The sequence below is a fragment of the Oreochromis aureus genome, linkage group 9, assembly GCF_013358895.1.
Source record: "Oreochromis aureus strain Israel breed Guangdong linkage group 9, ZZ_aureus, whole genome shotgun sequence".
Lineage (NCBI taxonomy): Eukaryota > Metazoa > Chordata > Actinopteri > Cichliformes > Cichlidae > Oreochromis > Oreochromis aureus.
Genome location: NC_052950.1, coordinates 18,747,316 through 18,760,911, shown reverse-complemented (window position 1 = coordinate 18,760,911; position 13,596 = coordinate 18,747,316). Strand labels below are relative to the sequence as shown.

Below are 13,596 nucleotides of genomic sequence, written 5' to 3'. Positions count from 1 at the left end.
TAGCTTTCATACTTGTTCTTAATTTTTCATTTACCTTATGTTTTTCTTTTTGTACTAATGTAAGGTGACCTTGAGGGTATTTAAAGGTGCCTATAAATAAAATGTATTATTATTATTATTACTAAGGTTATCCACCCTCACAGAGTCCGGCTCTGACAGTTTGTTAGGACGTGCCACCCTGGAGGAGTTGGACTACCTGTGAAACCTGAATGGACAGAATGTGTCATAATAGTTTAACTGTCTTTGTGTTACACTGTGTTGATCAAGTGTTCCCTTACATTTTCTGAGTGGTGTAATAATACAAAATCAGCAGTACTTTATATAACTCTTTGTATGTCCTTGATTGAACACAAACACACACTGTGATAATAACTCTACCAAAACTCTATCTGGAGTCAGGTGTTTCAATCAAGGAGGCTATAAGTGCAGTGAAAAACAGCCTGACTTTTCTCAAAAGAGGTTGGCTGGCGTGATCCATGCTTTGATCACAAACATCTCCACGAGACCACAAAGACGAGAATCGTTATAGAGATGCCTGAAGCAGAAAATCGCTACTAAAGCATTTCAAACAACCTTGGTGTTCAGAAATGCACAATAAGACAAACTGTGTACAAACTAAAGAACTGCTGATATTCTCTGTGGGAGTGGGTGTCCTGAACAGTTTATTCAATCTTAAAGGAGGTGAAAGAGAGAGAACAAAACACCTGTAACTTGTTAAGACCTTGTCCACTAAGAACACTGAACAAGAATGGGGTTAATAGAAGGACACTATGGAGGAAAATGTTGTTCTAAACAGAGACAATCTCCTGTAGACGAGTGAAACAAAATCTGACACCCAACAATCATTGAGGAAATTATTAGTTTAAATTTGGATCATGTCTGGGTAGCAGAGTGCATGACATGACGCTTAAAGTGAATGATTAATGCACCAAGACCATGACCCAAAGCACAAAAAGTAAATCAGCAGCAAATTCATGTTTTGCTAAAGTCCTGACCTTAACCCCGCTGAACTGTTGGCATAATCAGAACATGGACATGCCACAACATCCCAGAAATACTAATGAATGCATTTGTAGGGAATAATGGTCGAGAACTGACCTACCTATTCCAACCTGCAATGATTACTTCCCAATAAAATGAAAGGTCCAAATGTTCGTGTTACTAGTTTAATTGGGCTGGTTGTTTGCAATTGTCCCTTGGAAGGTGAGTAGAATTAAAGTAGATCTCCTGCATGTTTTCTGTGTACAGTAACTTTTGATATGAGTGTGATTGTAATTTTTGCAATGTTGGATGGAAAGATTGTACAGCATCCATTTTTAAAAGTACACATTTAAAAACTGAATTGGGTGCACAACTTTGAATTTACCATCAATTGTAGCAAACCCCAAGAGGGTCACCAGTATAAATACAGTGCTGAAGTTTCACGATGTCTTTTAATTTGACAAGGTCAAAGCCCATTAACCTTCTTGTTACTGATCATGATTGACTACACGTGGTAGGTTCTAGTTGGATCTCTTGGAGCCATTTCTACTGCAGATACTGCAGATTCCAGGAAAATCGTTCAAACAATTGTACACAAGTAATAGTTCTGTTACCACTTTGCCAAGGTCTAGAAGAAGACCAAAAATGTCACCCTTAGATGAGAGCAAATGGGTTAGATGTTCAGGAACAAGGCAGGAGTCGCCAAGGATTAAGTGTCATGGACTGGAAACTTGTGGAACACCAGTGTCACTGTCCACAGTGAATTGCTGATCAAGAAAGAAGTCGCTGCTCCAAAATCGACACCTTCAAACTCAAATTTGCAACTGCGCATTTCAGTCGAGTTTGAAGGAGAAAGGTTTTAGACAAAGACAAAGATTGAGTTGACAAAGGCAAGAATTATGTTTGCAGGAGTAAAGGTGAAAAACTAAGACTGCTGTGCAAACTGTCAAGTTATGTCACTGGTGGTAGCATCATGCTCTGGGGCTGTTTTGCTGCCAGTGTTCAGTGTTCAGCTTATCTATATACAGGGGTGCACATAAGTGGTCCGCAGGTGTGCAAAATAAAAGACGCGCACCAGATAAGAAGTTTCAACGCGTGTTTGGGTACATAAGATTTTCTGGAGGAGGACAGACATTTGTTTAGAACTCTTAAAGATGTCCAATAAGCAAGCTCCTTTAAGCAATTACTTTGGTGTTTCTCCACCTCCAAAGAAATGTCAGAAGGAGTCCGAACCGCAAAAGAAGCGCGTATTCTCGGAAAAGTGGTTGCAGGAGGTGAGCTGGCTTCAAACAAATGATGAACGCACAGAGATGTGGTGCAGAATATGCCGTGAAAATCCCACTCTAGCGGACAAAAACAGTGCCTTTTATATGTATGCTACGCGTTGCAACTTCTTTATATTGGCGTACTTTTATTTTGATAAAAGACCACTTATTTGCACCCCTGTATATGTATTTTTTAGCCTGCATAGATACTTTTGAATGTTCATCACCGAAAATCCGAAAATAAATGAAACGTGTGCACCCAGTTATTTTTAAGTAATTATAGATGTATGCTGTTCAATCATTCCACCTTGGAAAAAGAATGGTTCAAAGAAATCGTTAATAGGCCAAAATTAGCATGTCATTCACGTGCATGATGAGTGTATGTAAACTTCTGACCACAATATGAAAGCAGTTCCAATCTTTTTCCTTTTCTCTAAATGTATAATTATTACTTTCAGCAATCTGGAGGCGATATATTGATATTCAATATTTCCTTGACACATATTACCACATTTGATTTTTAATGGTGGTCTAAACCTTTAAATCACTGGTGGGTTGAGATGATTTCCTTCCTCCCATATAAAGCTCTATTCCCCTGTTGTTCCCACTAGAATGAACAAGCCTTACTTTCAAACCTACGCGAGCTCAACAGCACAAAGACAGCATCGTTGTGACAGGGCCACTCATCCTTGTCACTTTGCTTTGCTTTGCATACAGGCTCTAACATTCTCTGCTGACTTGTCAAGTTCAGACTCCTCCGATGGAGAAGTAAGTCTGAACCTGAAGAATTCAAAGAATATCATTCATAATGGAGATTCAGAAAATTAACCTTACTATCCGTCTGACAAAGCATGACCAAGGGGGCTTACTTCATGTGTGTCTTACGCCTTAGACATATAAATATCACGACTATTTCCTCTTAACCGGCTTGTACAAAAATATTTTATATACCTGGCAAAGTTTTAAATCCTGTCATGCTTTAATTTGAACAAACGACACTTAGTGATTCATTACTAGTATTATAACCACAATGTGATGTGTATGGCACAAACAGTCCAAGTTTATTTACACTGCACACTTGACTGTGCATCATTTTTTATAACGCCTCCCAAGTAAATGTAAACATTCAAGGAATGAGCTGCATATGGACATCTCCTCTTCAGAGCTGCTGTACTGCCCAACAGCCAGTAAAGACTAGACCGCAGAAGTCGGTTCAACACACCAAACCCAGGCACTCGTCAGTGATCGACACTAAACTGCCACAGTGCCCTAAATAATGAAAAATATCTACCTAATCATAGGCTCAGAATCGCACACGCCAAGAGGGAAGGCTGTGTTGATAAAAGAGAAGGCAAAGGGCAACCGGTCTCTCATGAGCATGATAGTGCAGAGAAGGGCATTTGTGCTCCAAACCCATCATTGTGAATCAGTATCACTTGGTCTGAAGCCTAATCTGTTTGGCATTTATGGAAATCAAGTTTCCTGCTCTGTAAGCCTGTCTTTTTTTTTCTGTCTTCCTACACAGCAAAGGGGGGGGAGCCTGGTATTATGCTTATTTTGGATACTCTAAAGTATGTTTTAAAGCAAATTTTCCATCACTATTTACATTCAGCACTCAAAAACACCCTCACAGTTCAGTTCTGGTACAGTACCTTTGTTAGCCTGTGATGCTGCTGTTAAAAAAATACATCACCTCACTTTATTCCAAAGCTTTAGCACCAAACTTGATTATTTGGAGCTGCAGGAGTGCACAAGGCTCAGAGTTACACCAGCCCACTCACCTAAGCACACGGGATATTTAAAAAATAAGAGCTGTGATATGATTCGAATTCACCTGTACAGGTGACCTGCACAAAAGTGACTCTCTCTGCAAACGCTTTGTTTGTTAAGCAATGTGCAACTTACCTTCTCATTTAAATGTATTTTTTGGAACAGTTACAAACTGCTTCAAAGCTGATTATGGTCACATCGTGTCCTTATATCTCTTTTTCCAATCCTTTCATCACTTTCCATCTTCTGCACCACACACATGACCCAAGAGTACTTATGGTAAAGCTTATATATGCTGCGATGTTCTGCCTAATGTTTGGCATGAGAGCATTTTGTACAGCATTTTGTGTGTCTGTGTCTCTGTGACTCAGATGCTAGACAAGTCATCGTGACAGGATGATGAAGCCCGGCGAGTTTTCGGGCTGCATCGTGTCAACATGGTGATCTGGGTGCTGAAGTTGTTGCTGCTGCCAATAGAGGGGTGCTGGTATTTGGTGTCTGAGCCCATGTATCTCTGCAGGTGCCACCTCCTCCACTTCCTCTTGATCTCTCCTTGGACCTGAAACCGATTAGAGCAAAAGGGACAATTACATGTTTATTAAGTAAGTAGAGCGACATGTTCTTTACCAACATAAAACATTACTGGGAATTAATTGATAATGTTTTTGACACTGAAAAAAAAACGACAACAAAATATACCATAAATCAACATTTTGAGTTATTAACTCAAAATTTTGACTTTTGAGAAAATTACTTAAAATTTAAAAACTTCCATAGGATGCATGAAAACATGGCATTTTTTCACTTTTGTTGATGATCACTGTTTTAAAAGACAACTTTGTCCATGTGAAAATACAAAAAAAAAAAGAAAGAAATTAAGCACTGTAAAGAGCACGCCAAAGCAACTGGTGTATAGGTTAGATCTGTTCTCCGGGCTAATTAGAAGCCTAGTTAAAAAAAGCTGGTATTTACATCATGCTTTTCTACTCTAAGTGAGCACTTAAAGTGCTTTTTGCTCCAAAAAATATCCATATTTTGTCCTTGTCCACGCATTAATGCAGAAACAGACTTTAAAAAAACAAAACCTAAACCTGGAAGGAGATTTTCAAAAGCTCCGACCTAAAACAGAGTTTATATGTGAACAAAAGGAGAAAATGCTGCCAAATACTTTCCAAAATACCCGTGTGCATGTGGACGGGCCCTGCTGTTACTCCCTACATACCTCTGTCATTCTCCAAGTGCATTACTTGTACTTATTCCATACAACAAATTTGGACGGTTTAGAAGATTTTGAATAATCGACTATAAAAACTGCAGAGGCCTTAAAAGCGGGTGACCTGCATTTTAATTAAACAGAAAAACGAATTGTTTGGAGCGATTTTCAGCAGCAGACGAAGCTCAAGGACGGAGGGGAAAAAATTAAAAGCACCCAGAGAAAATCCAAAGAATTAAACGCCGCCAGCGCTGAGGTGGTGCGCCATTAAAAGCAGTACCCGACACTGACATTAGTTTTCATTTAGACCATGTCAGAGGGAGGAAAGTGAACCAAACAATAAACAGACCTTCTGCTGGAGGATTGAATATTTTTAAATGTGCCTTTTTTGTTGTTTTTTTTGCAGATATTTTCTTATGTTGGAACATCTACAGTCAGTTGCAGGTTTTGGAAATTTGTTTCTTTTTTGTGACATGTATTACAGGTTAAGGGGCTGTGCCAGGTGTTTGTGTTATTCTGCACACTGTACACTTGCATTACTGGATTAGACTATATTCATTTTTTTTTCCAAATAGTCCATGCATCTCCAAGGTCCCCCTTCACTCTCTGAGTATGTGTGTGCATATGTTTCCCTGTTTATGTGGCACTGCTCCAGCTCCCACTGGACTCTGGCTGGCACACCTGACACTCATCGACTAATCAACCCACCCCTCCCACACACAGTCATCCACACACTCGCCATCATGTTCTTTCATCGGCAGCAGCAATAAGAACACTGAGGCTTCACATTTATTTCTCTAGGTCAGGGGTGCCCAATCCCAGTCCTCGAGAGCTACTGCCCTGCAGCTTTTAGATGTGTCCTTGTTCCAGCACACCTGAATCAAATGAATGGCTCGTTATCAGGCCTTTGCCAGACTTGATGGCATGCCGAATTGGTAATCCAACTATTTGATTCAGCTGTGTTGGAGTAGGATCATCTAAAAGCTGCAGGACAGTAGCTCTCGAGGACTGGGATTGGGCACCCTAGGTCATTCCTTGTGCTCTACCAGCCTGCGTCTCCCCTTGTTAAGTAAACCAGTCTGCACACTCTCCACTGGCTTCTCCAGAAAACCCTCAACCCCTCATTTGGACCCATGTATCTTGGACTCGGCTCCATTCTTCATCTTTTTTAAACAAAGTCCTGCCTCGCAATCAAGTCCAGCATTTTTTTCTTTTGCATGAACTTTACAATATGACACTTTAAAAACTATTTTGCATTATTTAGGCAAAAAGAAAATCAATATAGCTTTTTCTTCAGTCATTTTCTTCCACTTCTACCTTGTCAATATTTGTTTTCTTGCTATCAACATGTCTGCCATTCCTTAAGCACAGAGAATTCAACAACTAAACCTAACATAACTTACCAGCAGCTCACAAATCTTCCACACTTAGTAAAGGACGCCTGAAAGTTGCATGAGATTAAAATTCAGGCAGCATAGTGTCAAGCCTCGCCATCTAGCCCATCACTGTGATTCAATCTGGCCCAGCACTGAGAACATAAATAATCTGCCCACAGAGAGCCTGTGCAGACATCACTGAATAGCTCCCTGCCAAAAAGACTGTGTGCTTTTTACAGCCCTCCCACCCTGCAGGCAAAGTGCAGAAAATATGCTGTGGGGAGGTCCAAGAGAGGAGCTGGAACGACCAGCGCCGGTGACTCATACCCGCCGCTCCATCTACCTGTCAGGACTGTGTGTGAATGTAAATGGTGCGCAGAGGGAGCGACGGAGAAACTACAGATAAACTACATTTTCTGAGAATGAGCGCACGACTGCAGGCTATCTCTGTGTGGAAGTACTGTGGTGTGTTTATATCAGCAGTGTTTACATCACCTACCTCTCCGTTCAGGAAGCAGTAAAGGACTGCGACCACAAAGCCCTAAAAGGAAGGAAAAACACTGATAAGAAAGCAGGAACAGAGGATGTAATGGTTAAAATTCTTCTTTGTTCATCTCTTCTTATCAATTATTTGTTATTTTTACAGTTTTTCTCAGTTTCAGAGGCATCCTTTTTAAGATCTTAGCACTGAGGATGGTTTTCCCATGTTTTAGCAAATCTGAATACCTACTCTGTGGAACTGTTATTATTATTATCTGAGAGATTCAACAAGACATGATTTTAACTTGTATTTAAAAAGACATGATTCACTGGACTTCCCTCGCTCTCCCGATTCTGATGCACCTCACGGTTAATGCTCTCCCTTGCGCTGTAAGAAGCGAGAAACCCCCGTATAATCCACAAACATTCACTACACTTTTTTTTACGTCGTCTTCCCCTCACACCTCCTTCCTCCTTTGGTGTATCTGAGTGGGCTCTTCCTTGTTTTCAAACTGGTGACACGTTGGTGGGCTAAAGCTCAGTAAATGTGTTTTACAACAGTCGTACTAATGGCCCTCAGCTGTAAGCTAACTGGACAGTATGTGACATTAGCTGATCCAAGTGGCGAGAAATTCCACACTCCTTTGTGATGTTTGAGTTTCACCTCACGATGAATTTAGTGTTTCTTCACAACTTTACAGCTTCCACATGTCAAAGCAATTCATAAACATGTGGATTCATCAGATTTTGACATTTATTTGAACTTATCCCACTTGTGATGACGCTAACACTCACTCACTGGCCATTGCTCACTCAGGTTCATTAGTTATACCTGTTCAACTGCTTGTTAAACCAAATATGGTATTAATAATCACATGGCAGCAACTCAGCGCATTTAAACAACCTGCTGAAGTTCAAGTTGAGCCTCAGAATGGGGAAGACAGGTCACGCTATGTATTTGAGAAACTGCTGATCTGCTGGGACACAACCACACACAACCATATTTAGGGTTTAAAAAGAACAGTCTGAAAAAGAAAAAATACCAAAGGGCGACAGCTCTCTTAGGCTACGTTCACACTGCAGGCGAAAGCGCATCAAATCCGACTTTTTTGACCCTATGCGACCCATATCCGATCACGGTATGACAGTTTGAACAGCAAAAATCTGATATTTTCAAATCCGATCTGGGTCACTTTCGTATGTGGTACTGAATCCGATACATATCTGATGTTTTAAAAAGCGACTGCTGTTTGAACGGTCATGTCGCATTAAATCCGTCTTTTACGTCACTGACACAAGACAGACGCTAATTATCAGCAATGGAGAAGCGCCCGAGAAGACATCGTGAACGCTTCCTGGCCATCCCGTGGAGATGTCAGTGAAACTGTTAGGAAGACAACGTTGGAGAAACGTGAACATTTTATTTGTACTGTATAATCTGCAGATTCTGACAGAAATCTGCAACTATCCTTTGAAGCACCGCTCCTCTCTAAAACAGCAATAAGGTTAATTATTAGGGCATATGCAAATAGCAAAATAACTTTATAACTTCAAGCAAAATTGGGAAAGGTAAAGTCCGAAACAAGTCTTTATATTAAGGGCTATCAGTCAAACAATACTGTTTGCTCTGGGTCTAAACAGAGCGCGTTGTGTGTGACGTCTTCTTTTGTGCATGCAGGCCGCTTTGAGGGCCGTGAACGGTTCACACTGGAGCGCGTTTGCTGTCACATTTTATTTGTAGTGTGAACAACCAGACAAAAAAATCGGATTTAATCAAAAAATCGGAATTGAGCATTAAGACCTGCAGTGTGAACGTAGCCTTAGTGAAGATGCCTTGTTGATGCCAGAGGTAAGACGAGAATGGCCTGACTGCTTTGAACTCAAATAACCACTCCATAAGACCAACGTATGCAGAAGAGCATGCACGCTACAACAAAGGTGGATGTCGAGGCGAGAATATACCTGCTGCTCTCTGGCTTTTCGTCAGACTTGGGAGACCATGGGGTTGTTTTTGTAGCGATTTCTGGGTTTCAAAAATTACATTCTGATTTCCATGAACCAGACGCTCTCATGAGTCATTGAGTGATGTTACTGACCAGCCAATCGGTGTCATGCAGTCTGACAATGTCACATTTTAGCACCTGCTCGGATCGCTTGGAACCCCGGGCAAGCAGGTACTAAAAAAGTACCTGGTACCCGGTACTATGACCTAATGGTAAACCCTGAAAACCTTGATGAATGTGTCGAGCCAATCTGAGTACTAGTAGTAGGTACTAATGGAAAAGAGGCTTAAAGGTACAACACACTGAACCTTGTAACAGCTGGGCTTCAACAGCACAAGACCACATTATGTGCCACTCGTGTCAGCTAAGAAAAGGTGGCGGCAATTCTCACGGGCTCAGGGAAATCGGACAACAGAAGATTGGAAAAACGTTGCCAAATTTGATGACTGGCAATTTCTGCTAAAAGATTCAGACGGTAGGTTGGTGTTACCAAAATGAAAGCATGAATCTGGATTACCTTTTATCAACAGGTCAGACTGCTGGTGATGGTGGTGTAATGGCGTTGGGGGATATTTTATTAGCCAAATTCACTGTACCCAAATGGCCCCCACAGTCACCCCATCTCAATTTGGCATGTAGTGGAACTGGAGATTCACATCATGGATGTGCAGCCAACAAATCTGCAGCAACTGTTTGATGCCGTCATGCCAATATTGCCCAAAATTTCTGAGGAACTCTGTGCGCGGAGAATCAAGTCAGTTCCGAATGCAAAAGGGGGATCAGTCCAGCATTAACAACGTGTACCTAACGAAGTAGTTGGTGAGCACAACTATTTAACTCATGAAGAAGACCTAATCTCTCTTGGTTATAAAGACAGATAACTGTTCAAATTGTAGACGGTTGTGTTTGTGTTCCAAATACCTTCTTACAGCTTTAACTGTCATAATTAAGCCAAAGCAACAGAAGAAAAGCTGTAAAAAAATAACATGTGGCAGTCATGACAGTCATAAATGTATTACACTGACAAAACAAATGGGAGTCGAGTTGTAATAAGAAGGGGGAATAAAAGGAGTAAGGAGAGGATTGTGTTGGAAAGGTTTCCATATCTTCCAAGCTGTTGTAATGCAGCTGTGCTGTCTGGCTGCATTCTCCATCATTCCTCATTATATGATGAACTGAAATAACATCGGAGCTTTAAACAGTGACAGTGCCACTGAGCCAGCCAGCAAAGTGCTTGGAGACCTGATGCAGTTTTCTTTAATAGTAGCACTCGCCAGTTCAGGGCTGAAAGCAGGCCAAATCACTATTTTTGGACTTTTTAAAAGTTTCAGGGAGCACACTTCTAGAAGACTACATTTATTTTAAGGCACTGGATTCGAGGAATCTACAGGTATTTTTTTAACAATCACTTCTTCCTCAAAAACATTTGATCTCATACCTGAAATGATCCCAGAATCAAGTCAAAAACCAGCCGCAGCTCAGTCTTCACTTGCTCGGGGATAAATGCAAACACTATATAATTGATCCCAAACAGAGGAATCAAAAGCAGCGTTGACTTTGCCAGTCGCCTGAAATGACAAGGCAAAAACAAATTCAAATCCCTCCCTCCAGACAAAACCAGCATCCAATCTGTCTCTGTATACCCCAATAATGAAATGCAGCTCAGGAGTACTTTTCATTTTAAATTTCAGCTCAGCAGACCAGAGACGGAGGGGGGGAAAAACACCATTAAAAGTGTCAGTTGGAAAAAAGCTCATGCATTATGACTGGCTTATGAGATGCTCTCCATCATAGGAAAAACCACTTAAATACATATAGCACTACATCTCTGTGTAAAGCAGCTGCTGGATGGGGGAAAACCACAGTGTGCTGTGCATGCTAAGATTTTCTTTTCTGAAATCCAAAAGGACTAGTCACTCCTGCATTGCTCTGAGCGTAAAAAAAAGTTACATTTGCAGCAATAGTTACAGGAAAAATACTCAGGAGTGCATGCTACTCTGCTGCTTTGCAAGTTTATTCAAACTAATCTTTGTTTATCCTTACAAAAGCAGCTAATGTTCACAGAATGTCCACCGAGACAGAAGTGGCGGAGCTCTTTCCAAACACCTTCGTTCATATCAGTGACATTTCATCCTTTATTAGCTGATACATAAAACAAACTTCCAGCATGAAAAAGAAATTTAATTACACTCACGAGTACTGGTTGGAGTCGTTTCTTCCAATGTCGGGGCAGTTTATCTTCTGGCGAAGTATCCGAATGATGCAGATGAAAAGAATAAAGTTCATCTGTGGAGAATACATTACAAGAGTCATGTGAGAAAAGCACTGAGGCATTTCACACTGCAAAGACCGTCACAAGATTTGGGTGTTTTTTCTAATGTATATGGGGAGATGTTTGTGAGATTCAACTCATAAACAGAAGTGTTGGATTGTGGCGCTGGCCTGTGGGAAAATGAGCATTTCTAAACTGATCATTTGGGTTGTGAGTGTGAACTGGCAACACATCAGTCATCGTGATGTGCTCCCAGCTATCGGTTACTGGCTAAGTACAGAAAAACAGAGTGTACTAACAGTAAGGCCACTGACACTCATGCTAAACAATGAAGCTGACCCTGCTCTGGGAACAACTGCTAGCAAATAACTAAACCGACCCATTTGGACACTAGTAGGCGTCTGCTATGACACTTTGTCCAGAGCAAGCTTTTATTAATGTAATAGTTGGAAATTATATTAAAAACTATTTTTTTTTGCCTTCCATGAGAAGATCAGTACCACTCACTCATGATTTAGCTAACCACAAATATTTAAACACAGAAAACACTTTGCAAAGGAAAAGCATCTGCTGAAAAGCATCTTTGGCTGAGGACCCCAGCTGCACAAAACAGCATCTGGACAATATTTCCAGTGTTTGTTACTACAAGCATTAGGCAAGTTGTATTTTTGAGGAATAATTTTATTATTGAATAACAACCATGTTCTCAATGAACCCAAAAACTCATTAATATCAAAGCTGAAAAGATGCGAACCCAAAAAACTCATTAATATCAAAGCGCTGTTTTTAGGTTTTAGCTATTTTAGGGGATATCTGTGTGTGCAGGTGACCCATAATTATTAGCAACTAACAATATATACCCATTTCAATTATTTATTTTACCAGTGAAACCAATATAACATCTCCACATTCACAAATATACATTTCTGACATTCAAAAACAAAACAAAAACAAATCAGCGACCAATATAGCCACCTTTCTTTGCAAGGACACTCAAAAGCCTGCCATCCATGGATTCTGTCAGTGTTTTGATCTGTTCACCATCAACATTGCGTGCAGCAGCAACCACAGCCTCCCAGACACTGTTCAGAGAGGTGTACTGTTTCCCCTCCTTGTAAATCTCACATTTAGGTCTCATGGTGTTCAGATCAGGTGAACAAGGAGGCCATGTCATTAGTTTTTCTTCTTTTTATACCCTTTCTTGCCAGCCACCCTGTGGAGTACTTGGACGCATGTGAAGCATTGCATGAAAAATGTTTTTCTTGAAGGATGCAGACTTCTTCCTTACCACTCTTGAAGACCAGAAACTGGCAGTAGGACTGGGGTTCTTGACTCCATCCTCAAGAAAAAAAGCTCATCTTTGATGATACCAGCCAAACCAGTACTCCACCTCCACCTTGCCTCTGAGTCGGACTGGACTCTGCAAGCCACGGCCCATCCATCTGGCCCATCAAGACTGACTCATTTCATCAGTCCAGGAAATGTGAAAACACTTGAGATATATCTATGCCAGCTTGTTGTCTTGTTCAGTGGTGGCATCTCAGCCTTTCTTACCTTGGCCATGTCTCTGAGTAACACCATCTTTTGGGCACAGTGATGTTGCAACAACAACCAAACTGGTGGAAGTATCTTGGCATGACGCTTGACTTTTCTCAGTTAAATTTTGCCTTGGTTTTTCCTTGCCTATTTTGATGGGCGCTTTGTTTGCTTCAAGTTTTGCAATTTTAGACGCCTTTCACACCTGCGACCCTGTAGAAAATAAATGTGTTTTCAGAAGTTTTAATTTAAACTGCTGCATCCCTCTGCAAGAAAATTTGTGACTTTTTGAGCCTGTCAAGTCCTTCTTTTGTTTTTGCCAGTTGCTAATAATTATGCACACCTGATATAGGGTGTTGATGTCATTTGACCACACCCCTTCTCATTCAGAGATGCACATCACCTAATATGCTTAATTGGTTAGGCTTTCGAGCCTATACAGATTTGCCTAATAATGCACTCCCGTATAGTGATTGCTTCCATTAAGAAAGCTGATGGTGGACCAGACGAGATCTCCACCTAAATTGACAACACAGATATACTATGCCAATTACTAGGCATCTCATAACCATGGCAACAACATCATTACTAAACAACAACAACTTAAAGAATAGACGAGCTTCAAGTTAAAAAATCATAGAAAATAAATCTGTTTTCTTAATTTAAAAGTGAAAAATGTACATTTTTGGCCTGGTTTTTG

The 13,596-nt window shown here is 40.7% G+C and overlaps 1 protein-coding gene across 1 annotated transcript in view; it reads right to left on the bottom strand.

Moving 5' to 3' along the window:
• Positions 1-2,411: 2,411 nt before the first annotated feature.
• vipr1b (vasoactive intestinal peptide receptor 1b) overlaps positions 2,412-13,596 on the bottom strand; it is a 54,523-nt gene continuing 43,338 nt past the window's right edge. The window contains exons 10-13 of the mRNA XM_031732571.2: positions 11,283-11,374; positions 10,527-10,656; positions 7,105-7,146; positions 2,412-4,575 (exon numbers count right to left, since the gene is read on the bottom strand). Of these exons, the coding sequence (XP_031588431.1) occupies positions 4,384-4,575; positions 7,105-7,146; positions 10,527-10,656; positions 11,283-11,374 (456 nt within the window). The 3' untranslated portion in view covers positions 2,412-4,383. The remainder of the gene's footprint in view (positions 4,576-7,104; positions 7,147-10,526; positions 10,657-11,282; positions 11,375-13,596) is intronic.